The sequence below is a fragment of the Pseudopodoces humilis genome, chromosome 1, assembly GCF_049639895.1.
Source record: "Pseudopodoces humilis isolate 2021_Gansu_Grassland_sample_001 chromosome 1, ASM4963989v1, whole genome shotgun sequence".
Taxonomy (NCBI): domain Eukaryota; kingdom Metazoa; phylum Chordata; class Aves; order Passeriformes; family Paridae; genus Pseudopodoces; species Pseudopodoces humilis.
The window spans coordinates 120,534,980-120,550,716 of NC_142200.1; the positions used below are offsets into that span (position 1 = coordinate 120,534,980).

Genomic DNA, 15,737 nt, shown 5'->3' on the forward strand with positions numbered 1-15,737 from the left:
AAAAACTCCCCAGTTCCATGGGTTCATTTCTGTGTTTTCTTTCAAAATTTTTAATTAAAATAAATTGATTTGTCATTTTGAGATTTCTATGTTTAGTTAAAAACCAACCAACCAAACTGAACAAACTCCATTGAGGACCTTATTGGCTTTGGAGTTTAATTTTGGCCTGTAAAAGAAAGAGCAACAGCTCGATGACAACACTGTTTTGACAGAAAAGGCCAGATAGATGAGTTTTAAGACTTTTAATTTCCCTGAGGAATCATAAGGTCCCCTGCTACTAAGTATGTTAAAAAGACAAATCAAACTGAAGAGTTGAGTGAAGTTCATTAGCTCTGGAAAATCACAGTTGCAACAGCAAATGCATTCTTCCTTGGGTTTGTATGAGAGCAAAAGTTTGCTACGCACCAAACAATTTAAATAGAATGCTGTATTTGTATTAGTTTTGCCCTTGTCATCACGGCTCAGTGATTTTTAAAAAAGGTAAAATTGCTAAAGAAAATGCAAAGGGACCCATTTGAGATTTCAAACACCCTCTTGCACACCTGTCCTCTCACAATTCGGGTTCAAACCACAGCAGCAACAAACATAGTGCCTCAGGATGCTCCTGAGCTCTCCTATCTTTGAGTGCTGAAGAGTCAGTAGCAGGCATCATGTCCCAGTTCCATGGATGATTCACGGGCAGAACACAGGCTGAGCAGCCATTTGAAGATGCTCTGAGAATTTTGAAGACTGGAAGAGGTGCTGGGGGCAGAGGGGCAGGTGGCTCTTAGTGAGGTGCAGGGAGAAAGGGTCAGATGCTGAACTTGAAGAGGTGCACAGGCTGTCAAGTGAAAACTGGGGGTTGAATTAAGAGAGGCAGCTTCAGATCATCCAGCTATGAGTCACACAAATCATGAAACTGCTTAAAATATTTCACTTACTCATACATCTCCTTTATCTTTAACTTCTTCCCTCTTTTTTGTCATTACTCTCCTGTTTTTCTTTCTTTTGAGTCAACCCTCCACTGTTTTCCTGCTTCCTCATCTCTTGTTCCCAGTTTGGCATCTTTCTGCTGCTGAGCAGAACACTCATTACATTTTGCAGATCTTTCACTTTTTGGAAATACTACAAGCAGTACTTCTGAGCTTAAGTCACTAGCCACATACATGCCCTCAATCTGATAATGAATTTGTGCTATTTATATCCGTAGCAAATTGGTGATATTCAACATTTACAATACAGCTGAGGTCCCACTCTTTGATCAGGTGGAAGGGACATAAAAACTCAAAAGTCTCAAGCAAGTTATTCAGCTGGAAAGCAGATCCCTAGGAGCTCTGAGGTGTGGACAGGCTGGTTTTGCTCTGAGCCTGAGTGAACCAATGAAGAATTGCAAAGCAGGAAAAGGTGAGAGGTGCCCAGACTTGTGCAGTGCTATCTCTGGCTCACAGCACAGTGGCTGAATGGTCACCTGCTGCACTTGTGCTGTGGGTGAAGTGATGAGTGGCACACATTTCCCTTCTTGGGACTGGAAAATGTGTCCTGATACTGCCGTGAGGCACTCAAGTGACAGAATGGAGCAAAGCCTTTCCCAGCCCTTCTCTTTTACAGGGTCATTGCACATGTTGTGTTTAAAGGCAGAAACAAAAATCTGCCAGGCCAGGTTTCCACATGTCAGGAGCCTGAGAGCTGCTAGGATCTTGGAGCGTGACAGGGACAGTCTGCAATTAATGTGTATTATGGCTGGAGTAACATTTGGCAAACTAAGATTTATAGGATATAATTGTCAGGAGAGCGTCCCACAGAAAGGGACCTCCTCTGGTGTTCATCTGGATGTTGTACATCCACGTGGGAGGTGGGTAGTACACAGCTCACCTCCTCCCAAATGGGAAAAGAGGTGTTACAAATAAAAACCTGCTTGCTGGCTTTCTGAAGAGATGGGGAGAAGAAAATCAATTCAGTTTCTGAAAGGGTAGGAAAGCATCCCCCCCCCATTCCCACTCCAGCAGGACTGCCTGGGGAAGAGGAAGTAGTGCTTGGCTGGTTGTGTAGCGGGTGGTGTTGTTTTGGAAAAAAACTTGCTTTCTTTTAAACGCCTCCTGCCAGGTTCGTGAGAGCAAATGTTCAAAGAGGATTGCTGCCTGTCAATGATATGTGGCTCCTGCACACCAGTACTCTGCAATTCTATTTCTGCACTGCCTATCTTCACTTCATGCAGGGAAAACTAAAGTGGCATCTATCAATTATTCCAACAGAGTCAAGTACTCCTAATACTTTAAGACCAAAAGAAGAGTTTATTATGCTTTGTCAAGAAATGTTTGATACCAGGTAATTCTTTTTGCAATGATCTACTTAAAAACTGATGTGAAACACATGCAGGCATGAAACAGCTTGCATTGTTTTTACTGCATTTCTTTTGATTGTGCTACACCATGAAAGAAAAACAAACACATTCAAAAAGCAGACACTCCCAGGCTCCACATCTGCAAAGTGCAGTAGAGTTGTTTAGGTCTCCAGACTCCATCCTGTATCTATTTAAACATAGATGTTTCTATATTTATATGAGGACTCTTGCAAGTAAGGGAACAAAGCCTAGTCCAGACTCCACTCTGGAAGGTATATTCAAGTTTAGATTTTTTGCTAGAAAGCACCAGATAGAGTATGTCCTTAGTTTTGCTTTATATTGGACCAAATTATAAGTGTTTAATCTGGAGAAATGGAAATCTCCAATGTCTGCACATTGGCAGTGGATCTGATATTCCTTTAGTGTTATTGCTGGTGTCTACAAGGGACAGGAAATCCAGTCACCTGGAGGCCAAACCTGTTAAGAATAGGAACCACAGTCCCTCAGAGCCCTGCTGTGCCTTCAGTGACATCACTGAAAGCAAGATGCTCTGAACACAACATTTTGGCTGAAAAACACTGTTCTGGGGTTTTTTAATGAAACTGTTTTGCCAAATACTTCCTGATTAGATCTAGTTTTGCTCTCCCATCCCCATCCCTTTCCTGTGCAGAAAAAAACCCAGACTCATTCACCATGCAAAACTTTCAGTCATCTAACATAAAAAGCAACACGAAATTTAATTTTATACAATTCCTACCACAATCCTCCCCAAACTTGCAATGATCCAAACAAGAAGAAAGGCCTATCTACTATCTACTTAATTTTCTTGACAACTGATAGTCCATATTATGCGGTCTGGCAGCTGATAATTTCTAAACACACTGCAGGGCATATTTGTTTCTCATTCAACACTGTTTACATGTTATGCTTATCTTGCTTAGTTAAAAAACAAAAAGTTTTGAGCACTGGCATAATTTTACCCTTTCTTAACATAATCAAATTACTTCTGGTTATACTCCAGTCTGTCACATTAAGTCCCACGTTATTGAGTTGTCTTACTGTGGGTTGTATTGCAGCGGAGTCTAAGGACTCAGACAAAGGACATGGTCCTTTTGTGAAGCCCATAGACTAAGGATCCATTATTCTTTTGGGTGTAGATACACTTCTCTTCATAATTACATCCTGAGCTGTGACAAAGTGGCTGCCAGGCAACACAGCTGTCAAAACTACATTTCAGGGCAGTTGGGAAGCACAAATCAAGTATAATAATAGAAATGTTTGGGACATGACAATGTTTGGGATTGTCATAATGACCCTTGTCCTTGCAAAAGTGTTGGTGCTGATGCAGCCAATTGGGACTCCCAGATCTCTCTGGCATTTTGAGGTCTCCGGCACAGTTTTCGTCTAAAGGCTGTCACTACCCTGTCTCTTTTCTGTCTTTTGTGTCAGCAATAGGCATCATGCAATGGGCTGTATCACTGCTAAAATAGGTGATTATTTTCTTACTTTCAGATGCAGCTAATGTAATGGGCAATAGCAGCAGAAAGGAGGTGGTGCCAGAATGTGGCTGGAGCAAACCCTGACCCTTTCAAGAGGCCTGATTCATGCTGCCCATCAAATCATGCACACAGGATGCAGTTAAGTTGATTTAACTGCTACTGAAAGGAGCAATTCTGCTTTACCTCACTTCCAGGTTTCTGCCTTCCTCAATCCTGCAGCTGTTTGGGCACAAGGTGGATCAATTCATCTGTCTGGCCAATGGAAAATCCATTATTTTCTGAGGTGTTATTTTTCCACCAGATCGATGGGCTGAATAGAGTCTGAAGGTTACCAGATCCCACGGAAGGGTGGCAAAGGGAATAACTCATCTGTGGGTTGCAGGTGGGATCACTGTTTCACAGCAGCCTGAGGTCAGGCCAGTGCTGCCGAAAGGCCAGGCTGCTGCTGCATTCAGGTGACAGATAATCCAATGTCACACTGATGCTGGAAGAGGCTGTTCTCTGTCTCGGTACCCTGACACAGACTGGGCACATCTGCTGTCTTTCTACTATGGGTGACCCTGTGGTCCCAGAGGAGCTGGCTTAGGGAGCACATCAGTGATGAAAAAAAGCTATTCCTTCTTTACTTTTCTCCTCCAAGATTAGTGTCATGGTTAATCGAGTTCCCTGTGGGGTTGGAGGGGTACTAAGGTCAGTCCTGAAACCAGTGGGAGCTCTTGGTTGGGACAAGGCAACAGCTCTCTCTTATATGGCTGTGAAATTGGCTTGACTATAATGTCATTTACTCAGACATTTAGGCATTGGTAAACTCATCCTGGATGAGCAGGTCAGCCTTATTTGTAGCTTTGAGACAGAAGATATACATAAGGAAGAGCCACATCACCACCAGTTCTGTGATCTAAATAAGAGAGAATAGAGTCTGGCAGAGGAAGCAATTTCTGTACCATGAGTTAGAAAAGGCAGGCTTCAGACTAAATAAAGACCCCATAACTCATGGAACTGAATTCTAGACAAGCCTTTTACAAATAGTAAGGAAACTGGTTTCTGTCATTGAGAATTCTATTGCAGGGATTACTTGGATGACTGGAAGCAAGTCATTCACCTGGGATGAAATGCTTGCTTTCTCCAGTATCAAGGCTGGCTTGCATTGGAGGATGAAACACCTCTTTGAGTGAAAAAAACACTGGGAAGGGAACAAAGAAGGTCTTCACCCCCTGCAGCCATAAATAATTATTGGACCAGAGAGTAACTCGGGCAAGTGGGAACGCGAGGAGGCCTCCAGCCCAGGCAGGCTCAGTGCTTGGGGGTCACACCAGGCTGCTTGGGACTTCCTCCAGCCCCGTCTTGACAAACTCCAGGAGGAAACAGAGGCCACCCAGCCCCTGGAGGAGCCCGAACCCCTCTCGCCTCGGCTCGGACCCGCAGTCTCGGAGCGTGCCGGCCACTCTCCCACGTGTTCTCGCCGCGGGTGCGGGTCCGTGAGGGGCGCTAGGAGCGGTGGGGACGGCCCGGGCGGCGGTCCCTGAGCGCAAAGGAGTTAACAGGACTTTCTGCCTTTTCCCGCCCGCGCCTCCTCCACCCTCCTCATTACCTGCACTTTATCACCGCAGGAGCCGCGGCGCGGGAGCGGTGCAGGGCCGGCGGGGCTTCCTGCGCCGCCCGGGGCTGCCCGCGGCTGGGGCTGAGCCGTGCGGGGGCAGGAGCGCGAGTGCTGCGCGCTGCGTGCGGGGGAGCGCCCGCCCGCCCGCCGTGTGCTGCCGCTGCTGGGAGCGCGGCTGGGGCTGGGGCCGCGGCCGCGGCCGGGCGGGAGGGAGAGCGGCTCTGCGCGCCGCAGCCCGGCAGGGATGCGGCATGGCCGTGGGCTCCGTGAAGATGCCGTCGCCGTGTGAGGGAGCGGAGCTGGCCCGAAGCTGGAGCCCCGGCGGCGGAGCCCAGGAGCCGCCGCCGCCGGTGCAGCTGCGGCAGAAGCTGCGGGAGCTGCCGGCGCTGCTGCGGAGCGGGCTGACGCTGCGGAGGAAAAGCGCGGCCGCCGCCGGCCGGGTGAGTGAGTGAGTGAGTGAGGAGAGAGCGAGGGAGCCGCCGGCGGCCCGGGGCAGCGCCCCCGCCCTGCCCTACCCTGCCCTGCCGTGCCCTGCCGTGCCCTGCCCTGCCGTGCCCTGCCCGCCGGGCCGCGGTGCCCGGGGCAGGCGGGGCGGCGCCCGCAGCGCCCCCGGCCGGGCTGCGGTGCGCGGGAGGCCGCGGGCTCTCGGCGCTGGCCCCGCGAGGGACCGGGAATCAGGGACGGAGGGAGGGAGGATGCCCGGGCAGCAGCCGGGCGGCACCTCCGTACCCACCGGGAGAGGTGCCCGCGGGGGCCCCGGGCTCGGCCACCTCTGCCAGCTCTAGTATAAGATGAGATAACACGGTGGGAAAGCGTTCCTGTCCCATCTCCGCGTTCCTCGAGTGGTAATTCCCCTCTGTATTTTTCCCCTCGTGCGGGATGACAGCTGCCCTCCGCGGCCAGGAGGTACAGCGGAGCACACGCGTGTTCCAGCAGCGAACTCCAGCGTGCCCTGGAGCGTGGGAAGCTGGGCTGGAGTGAAGTTGGGATGCACACACCTGGTCCTCAACCTCGCGTGTCTCCTGAGGCCGTGGGGTCAGGTTTGCATCACCGAGATTCCCAGCTGATTTCACCCATTTTTCAAAAGGCTGGTGGTGTGTCTTCGCAGGGCGGTCAGTGCTCCGGTGAAGTGCGGCGTGACACCGCCGTGGTTGGGAACTGCAGTGGCGAGCAGCTGCTCGCTTCTCCCAACTCTCCCAGTTTGACTGGAGCCATATCGGGGGGTGGCATTGCCATCAGATCAGTGGCAGTCAGTCTGGTCAGACCTTACTTGCAGGCCAACACTGGACTGTAACCCACCTCTAGAGCAGTCGAAATGAAGAGGTGGGTTAATCTACACGGGGCTGGGTTTGTCTGTGAGGGGAATCAGGTGAGCTGAGGTTTTGTTTCAGTGCACTGATAAGACACCTGTGCAGAGAGTTGGGGGGAAGTCAGCATTGGTGTTTGTACCCTCATCAACTTTGCAGTACTTTGCCCATGTAAATAAATGATTTCTCTGCATCGGGAAGTTGTTGTGAAATGTACCAGGGTGTAAATTTCAAACCAAACTTCCTGGGTGAATGCTTTGTTATAAGAGGATATATAGGCAAGGAAGATAATTAGGATTAAGGTAGGATATAAATTCACAGAATAGCTATTTTTGAGTAATGTGGATTTAGATTCCAGTTGTACATTAATTTCTTTCCTCCAGCACATTCAGCATACAACATAGACTAACCTGTATGGAGATGCCTAATGATTTTTATTGTTCTGGTGAATTAGTAATCCACTTGATTACGATCCAAGTTATCCATATGAACACTGAGCTAAATTAGTTAAACAGCTAAGTCTTGCTTTGCCTTAGAATGATGTTTGTGATGGAGATCTTTCTTCCAATGAAGAAAGTCCTTTTCTGAATTGAGTATGGTTTGTTCCTCATTAAAAGCACACTACTAGAGAAATGGAGTGAGTGTGCAATGAGGAGGAGAGAAGCAGTGAGGAACTGCTGCTGGTAGCAGCTTTAGTTCGCAGGCAGGTCTGAAACACTGTTTTAACAAAACATATTCATGACACCTCAGGGAGACACCACTCAGAGCAGCCACAGGTTTACTCCGGTGGTTATTCCTCACCACTACTGAAAGCATTTGACAAGTGAGTGCTACAAAAGTTACTCTGTAAATATTTGCTGTGGGTGAGTTAACATCCCCCTGAGAAGCCTGGGTAGCTCCTGGGTCATGCAGCTCCTCACTTATACTTGATGAACCCTCGGTCCTCTCTTGTTTCACAGAGTTCCAACTGAGACTCTGCCTGTTTTTTCTGATGTTCTGTGTTATGGACCAGTAAACACAGTGTGACAGATTTAGTGGTGGTGTCACCTATGGCTTCACTTCCTGGTACCCTGTGGGTCGTCTTGTAAAGTTTTTCTTGAACCGTCTGTCTTGGTAGGAAGACTGGAGGGAGGATGGTGAATCTGTAAGGCAGTCTGGAGTCAACACAGCAGATCTTCTAGGAAGAAATTCTTTACTGTGAGGGTGGTAAGGAACCACAACACATTACTCAGAAAAGCCATGGATGCCCCATCCCTGGAAATGTTCAAGAGCAGGTTGGATGGGACTTCGAGCAACCTAATCTAGCAGAAGTTACTCCTGCCCATGGCAAGGGGGTTGGAATTAAATTGTCCTTAAGGTTCCTTCCAAACCAATCCATTCTGTGATTACATGACCTTGGATCAGTGGGAGATGCTGTGTGGAGATGCTGTATAGCTACAGCAGTACCTTTGCACCAGTATCTTAGTCCCATGTGGAGAATGGGAACGCTGTGCTCTGCTATCTCTGGGTTTGCAGGGAGTGTCCTGCAGATGGAATTACTCAGCAGGATTAGTGCCTAGTGCGGTGTTCAGAGGAGCAAGTCATACAAAGAGTCCAGCAGGGTTGTTAATTCACTGGTTCTCTTTGGAGACAAAGTGGGCACCTGATGTGCATGGAGTGTCTCCCTACATGTGTGATCATCTAGGGAGCAGTTTGTTTTTGTTAGTAGTGTCCTGTGTTGATTCCTGTCTGCTCTGTGCATGTGCCTTTTCCCCCCCAGAAATGGACTTTTAGGGGCATGACACTTTTCACATTCTTCTGTTTAATATGAAGAATAACTTTAACCCTGAAAATGACAGTATTTGGGAGAGGAAAGGGATGTGTTAGAACAATAAAATGCAGCAATTTTTATACTTTTCCCTTTAAACATGACCCTGAAATTTTAAAAGTCTTAAGGTTGGGAAAAGGAGTAACACAAACATAAGAAACAAAGACTCCTTTTTTCCCCACACCTCAACAAAATATTTCAAGTTAATCCTAAATTAATTTTCAGAGGGTTTTGTTTGCTTATGAAAAAAACTTAGTCTGTTCTTCCTCTCCAGTGACTTTTTCTTTGTGCCTTTTTGCTTGTTCAAACACCAAGCTGAGAGTCTTATTTGTCCAGCTGGTTTCATCAGGAATGTTGCTCACTTAGGTGAGCTGTTTTCAAGTAAATGCTGACCAGCTGAAATCCTGGCTTGTTTAATTTCCTAGAAAAATATTATGACCCCTGAATAGGGGTTGTGCTTCTGATGCTGGCTTGCTCAGGGACTGCCTACAGTGCAGTTTGCTTCCACATCTACAAAGCACAGATAATCTACATGTGTGTATGCCTGGGGACTGTGGGTAATAAAATATAATGGAAGTGTTAAGGCTATTATAATTGTTTTAAGGATGTGCTTCACTTCATGCTGTTCAAATACTTCCTGGGCTTCAGGGGAAAGGAAAGCATTGTGTAGTAGAGGGTAGTAATACGTTAAAAGAATTGATTACAGTTTGAAAATCAGTATGGGGTGAAATAATTTTTTCAATCTATTTGGACATCTCAGTCCTTGGCCCTTCACACTAAAGTATCTGAAAATTGTGGCCAGAGATGGGGATAATTGAAAATACAGTGTAACAAAATTAGATTTCCCTCTCAGTTCAGTGACCCCCCCCCCCCCCCCAAACTAGAGAGCAAATAGGTGTTTTTTGCTTTCTGTGTGCAGATATGTCCAGTACTAATACATATAAAGAACTTGGAGATGGAAAAGCACCTTGTAGAAAAAGCTGCAGTAACCATCCTGCTTGGATGTTTCCATGCTGTGAACAGTAAACATGAATACACTCCACTGCTTCAGTCATTTAGATAAAGTAAACATCCAGTTCCTTGTCTACGGAGCCCAATATTTCTTTTAAAGCTCTTGAACTTTGAACTGTACATGGACCTGATGGGTCCCTGACCCTCGTCCTTGATGGTGTTTTTTCTTAAATTCATTCTTAGGGCAGGTGTAGCACAGTTATCCAAGATGACATGGATGATTAGACTGCATTTGCACAGTGAGCTGCGAGGTGTAGGTTTTACTCATCATCCTCCGCTGGATAAAATAGCAGAAAATGACTCAACCTTTTGCTGTTGTAGCTGAGTGTGTGTCAGAGCTTGTGAAAAGGCAGAGGAGGGATCTGTTGCAGTGGGTCATCGTGTCCTGTGGAACTGTTCCCCTCTGCCATGTCCTTTCTCAAAATCTCTGGAAAGACCCTTCTGTTTCCCAGCTTGCCTCCTAGAGTCATGTGTTGAGTGTACGTGTAGTAGGCATGAGTACTTTGCTTATGAACGGTCTGTGCTGCTCTTCCTGCTGCCTGTTAAAGATATCTTCTTCTCTTCCATTTCCCTTGTGACTAGTGATGAAATAGAGTTCTGTGCCTCTGGAGGTCTAGTGTGGTCCTGGGGGTCACTCCGTCATTCCAAAACTCCATTTCTCTGCACTCAATTTCATTCTTTATGGAGCTAATACTGCTCCCGAGAGAGCAAGGAAGTGCTCAGAAGGAGGAGGAGGAATTGTCTTGTACACACACAGGCACACATCTTTTTAATCACCTCTTCTGCTTTCTAGGCTCTTATTTACACACAGATAAATAATGTTATACATGAATGTTGCTCTTTGTCACAGCAATGGATCTGGAAAACCTTTTGGATGTCATGGTGTCAAACCCTATTGCTCTGATGTTGTGAAAGATCCTCCTGGTCTGTAGAAACCTCCATGGTGGGATGTACCTTTTGGTTTGATCAAAGTTGAAGAGATCCCATGGCTATTTTCTCTTCTGAGACCTTGTAGTTACTTCTGTGAGTTTCCTAGAGGTCTTTGGCCAGGCAGATGTTCTCAGATTGTCTTCACCTTAGCTTTGTCTTGAGCAGCTACTTTGCTGTATGTTTGTCAGCTACAGAAGCTACAGAAGCTGTGGTACAGCTGCTAAAAGTCTACATGAGTTCAGGGTGAGTCTGGAGAAGTTCATGGAAGAGAAATATATTGAGGATATACAGGCACAGGAGGTTCCTGAACTGAAAATAGCTGGAGGGTTGGAGTGCATTAGGGATATCTATCATGTATTCTGGCACTAGCAGTTGCCGTGCTGTTGGAGACAGCTCCTCTTTGGCAGAGGAAAAAAAAGTCAAACTATATGCAATCTGTTTTAATTAAATGAAGCATCAGATCCTCTCAACCTACATTCTGCTAGGCTCTTCTTCATCTCCTCTTAGGAGTGTTCAGTTGCTTATGCCATTCAAGGAGCTATTGTCTAATCAATACATTTGGCAGCTGGGGAGACTATAGTGTTTGTTGATGAGGTTTTGCCAGGAAGTAAGAAATTGGCTGCTGGAAACACTCAGAATTTACAGTCCTTCCTTCCAGCCACCATAGTGGTGGTGGTTGATATTAGGTTTTGATTGAGTTGAGCACATAGATCTGCTTTATACCCAGATAATCCTCTCACAAATGACTGACATTTATCGCAGTCCATATCCTTGTTGGCAGCTTCTCATCTTCATGGTGCCTGAGTGACCTTGTATTTCATGCTGCTGAATTACAATGTTCTCCTAATATTGCACTTCTTGAAGGCTCCTAATCTTCTAGCACACCATTCTGCTTACATGGATTTTGACAATACCTCCAATTTTGATCCATCAGCACATTTCATTAGCGCTTTTATGCTCTTTTTACCAGTGTTGCTAATGAGAAGAGAAGAAAATCATAGTAATTTCTCTGGTACCTATGCTTATACTATAGAGACTTTAATTTTGACATCTCTTCTGCATTAAAAAATGCAGTGATGTTTTGTGTAGATGCTGTACTGGCTGAAATCAGCACGCAAGTGTGCTGGATTGACTCAGTGGGTTGGAAGTATTATTGTCAGAAGTATTATTGAAGTTGACTGCTTGATATTGGTGACATTTTGCTTTCAAGTCTGCCACAGAAGTTCTACTCAGTAACTAAATATCCCCATCACTTTAGCAGCTATTATGTGACTAAAAATAGTTGTGGTAAGTAGTCTTGAATTTTTCCTATTGTAATCAGGATTATTATATATTCCTGCTAAATGTATTCGATTAAGATAATTATCTCTCGCATATCACGTATAGTATCCTTAAACTTGTCAGCTCTGTGATTGGTGACACATGAAATATTGAGCAACGGATAAAATAGCTTTAGCAACAGTGACCATGGTAGCTGGTGGGGAATTTCAGTGTCTCATATGTTTATTTGCATAATAATTTGTTTCATAGTCAGTCTTCAGTGAATTACTAAATTGAGAATACTTCTTAATTAGCCAATGTGTTATGACATCTGAGAAATTATGCCTGGATTTGATTAACTACAGTTGAATGAAATGGAAAGTAAACCCACACTTCTGCCCTAGGAAGTAACCTAGTAAGTTTTGCAGAAGGCAAAGCTATTTTTCTCCCTGAGGCTGAGAGTTAGCCTGATTGACAGAATGATGCCCACTGCCTGTGGTCTTACACTGGTGATGGGAGTGAGGCTGGCAATTCCTGGACTGACATGTCAGCTGCTTTCTAGCATCCCTGGGAAAGTCCAGATGCTGCACTAGCTGGTGCCACTGCCAACACATGGGAAATAGGTGCCATCATGTGGCTTGTGCTCATGGAAGCTGCATAAAATTGATACAGATTTCTTAACACATAGAAAATGCAGCAGCTTGCTTAAAACTACAGGAGAGGTTCTGTTTCCTTTCTCTGCTTTGGTCCAGAGCACATCCTGATAAACCTCTCTTTGACCTGCCTGCCATAAACCAGACTTGACTGTGACCCCTTTTCCATGCTGCAAATTGAGCTCCAGCTGAAACTACTTTGAGCTCATTTTGCCTGTGCTCAGTCTTTAAGTCTCTGTTGTCTTGTGTTGGAAATAAGGTCTTCAGCTGAGGACTGAGGAAGCAAGTTTGATCAGCCTTGCATGTTTTTTGTTTGGTTGGACAAGGATCTCACTGGTTTCACTTTTGGTTTTGCTCCCCTTCCTAAGGGATGTAGGTTGCAGATCCTCAGATATGGTACTGCTGTGTATGGCTTGGAAACCTGTCAAGGAAGTCTGTGTAGGAAATAAGATCAACTCCACTGAAAGTAAATTAGTGTATTTGCAAAACTTCTGCTGGTGTTGCATCCTGTTGAAATTCTTGATTTAAATGTGATCTGATTGTCCCCTTACATACTTACAGGAAAATAAACAAAATTCACTTAGTGGAATTGTATACTTTAATTTGCTTGGTTACAAACCTGTATTATTGGTTAATTCACACTAGATTTCCCAGCTGTCAGGATGAATGAACAACACCATACTGTACAATTATGACAAACTCCATCAAGATTTGTATTCAGCTGTTGTTACTTGTATGTCCCCGGTGGTTTGAATTCCATTTGTGCCGTGAGGAAATTGCAAAAAAACTGTGCACTTTTATGCTGATGCAAATGCTGAAAATAGACAGTGATAGCTTTTCAAAGGGGGAAAAGAAAGAAAAAAGGAAAGCAGAATATGCCAACTTTTAAACCTAACTCACAGAAACCGTTGTAACAAAACAGATTTATGCTAATCATATAACAATTAAAGTAATATTTCACATATAGGAAAGGAAGGTCCTTGTTCTTTATATTTATACTGTGTAACTTATACAGTATAACTTTATACTGTGTAATTTGGTTGTTCAGTTCCAGGTGAAGTGCTCCTTCCCACCCATGGTTTCTGCTCACCCCAGGCAGGTGCTGGGTGTAGCAGCCAGTGTATGATGTGATGGTTCAGGTTGCAGACTTTTGATCTGGCTCTGCTGAAGCACCTGAGCCCTCTGACGGGTCTGGTTGAATTTCTGTGCCTGATGCTGCAGCTCTGGTCACACAGCCATCTCCTTGGGATGTGAGCTATCTCCTGCTAAGGGTTCATATTAATGCTTAGTAAAAGAACATTAAGGTTGGTTTGGGCCCAGCAGGGTGCTGTAGGGCTGGAAATCAGATGGGACACCTTGTACCTCTGGGTGGGGTGAGAGTGCTCTGTTCTTCTGTAGTCTTTCAGGGCTGGCTTAGCTGGGCCATCCACTGCTCTACTGTGCACAAACTCCTAAACACCCTTTTCCCCCAAACCATGCTGATTTGCAGATCCTGTAGGGTTCATGTGAATCGATCCATTTCAGTGGAATATTTCAGTTGGCTTTTTAGTATCTGATGTATCAGCTTTATCCATGACACTTTTTAATTTAAACATTTTTCATAACACCTGTGGTTTTGGCATGAATCTAAGGATAAAAAATAAGTAATTTGGACTCTAAGGTTAAAAGCCATGGAAGCAGGATGTGAGTACTTGCAAATTCTAGGTATAAAATGCAGTAGCTATTCATGATTGTCACTATGTCTTTTATCTCAGTTAACTTGTTGTTTGGTTTGGGTTAGTCTGACCTTGTAAAATGATCTTATGGACATCGTATTAAGCTAGGGTCAATTATTAATTTTATAATTTAAATCCTATGGTATAAAATTTTCTCTGATTAATTCCTTTTTTGAAAGATATTTTCCTGCAGAGAGGCACAGTGGTCTAACTGATTAAAAGTCAATATACTTTTTTATAGTGCAAAAAGAAAATATTCTGCTGATTAAAGGAGAAAAAAGCCCTTCAATCTCTATAAATAGCAGTAGATGTGTATTCATAGCATCAGTAAGGATCTTCTGCCTTCAGTTTTAGAACTAAATTAACCCATCAAATCTTAAAATGCCACATGATTTCTAGTTTTCATTTTCTGAAATACTGATTGTGAAGAATTCAACTTTTTTTTTTTTTCCTTGTTGAGGAGACTGCCTTTCTTTCCCTGATTCCTGAACCTCATACTCAAGCCTTTATGGAACTGAGACCTACATTGGCTACATGAGTTAGAGCAATAAAGAAAGAAATAGTTGAGAGCCTGTCCAGCAGTATTTTGTTTTGTTATGGGGTGTGTTTTATCTGTGTGTTTGTGTGTTTTATTGTGGTAGCTTTTCCTGCAGCTGTCCCTTCTGTGCCTCTCTGAAGGTGGTGCATGTGTGAGTATCATCACTGTGGAATCATCTGACTGTGGAATGAGCAGCGCCAAGCAAGGAGCAGTGGCTGCTTGAAATGGTACCACTGGTGGGAGAAATGTGTGTCCAACCATGCCCTTCATGGTGATGTAGATGGTGGACAGTTTGTATGCCAATATTGAGGAGGAGGGAAAACTGCATTTTGGGTTAAAAACTGAAGCTAAAAAAAAAAAAAGAACCTCAAACCCCACAGAAAAAACACAATAGAAAATTGAGGTCCAGATCACTTGTGAACATCAGGAATTTAATATGTGGCTTGGGGGAGGGAGAGAGAGCAGGTGTTTGGGGTTTGTTTATGCATTTTTTAAGATGATAAGCAGTTAATTGTGGTTTTCTAGCCAAGTTCTCACTAAGAGAACTAGACCCAGTGGATCTAAAACACTTTGTAATTTCAGATGGATGTGGTAGCCATTTGCTGCAATAGACAGCTACTGCACACTGCTGAGCAGATGCTCCATTTCATCCCATAGGTGAATGCAGGTCAATGATGCATCAATTGATTTTTAAAATATGGAAAGAAGGGGAAAAAAACAATGCACACTCATGGTTAGCTTTGAAAGTTGCAAAGCTGTTGTTTATTGGGTGGCTGAAGGAACGAGACAAATGTATCACTTAGATCTGCTCTGGATCTCAGCTCATGTACAACCCAGTGCTTTTTTGTGGTTTGTCATTTCTGCAGTGCCTGAAGCCTCTTGGCAGTAAAAATAAATCTGGGGGTGTCGACTGTGAGTCTGATGCTGAATCTGTGTTGCAGGGCAAACTGAGTTGTGTGGTGTTTGTTAAGGAAGGCCATGGGAGATCCAAGCCCTAAAGGAACAGAAGCAGAATCTAGTAGTTAGCTGACAAAGAAGAAAGAGAAGGACACAAGCTATCCCAAGCTTAAGTGTGTTTTGACTTAAGCAGGATAAAC

At 44.7% G+C, this 15,737-nt stretch overlaps 1 protein-coding gene across 1 annotated transcript in view; it reads left to right on the top strand.

Moving 5' to 3' along the window:
* Nucleotides 1-5,594: 5,594 nt before the first annotated feature.
* The window catches only part of RAPGEF5 (Rap guanine nucleotide exchange factor 5), a 159,151-nt gene continuing 149,008 nt past the window's right edge, over nucleotides 5,595-15,737 (top strand). The window contains exon 1 of the mRNA XM_014248374.2: nucleotides 5,595-5,859. Within this exon, the coding sequence (XP_014103849.2) occupies nucleotides 5,671-5,859 (189 nt within the window). The 5' untranslated portion in view covers nucleotides 5,595-5,670. The remainder of the gene's footprint in view (nucleotides 5,860-15,737) is intronic.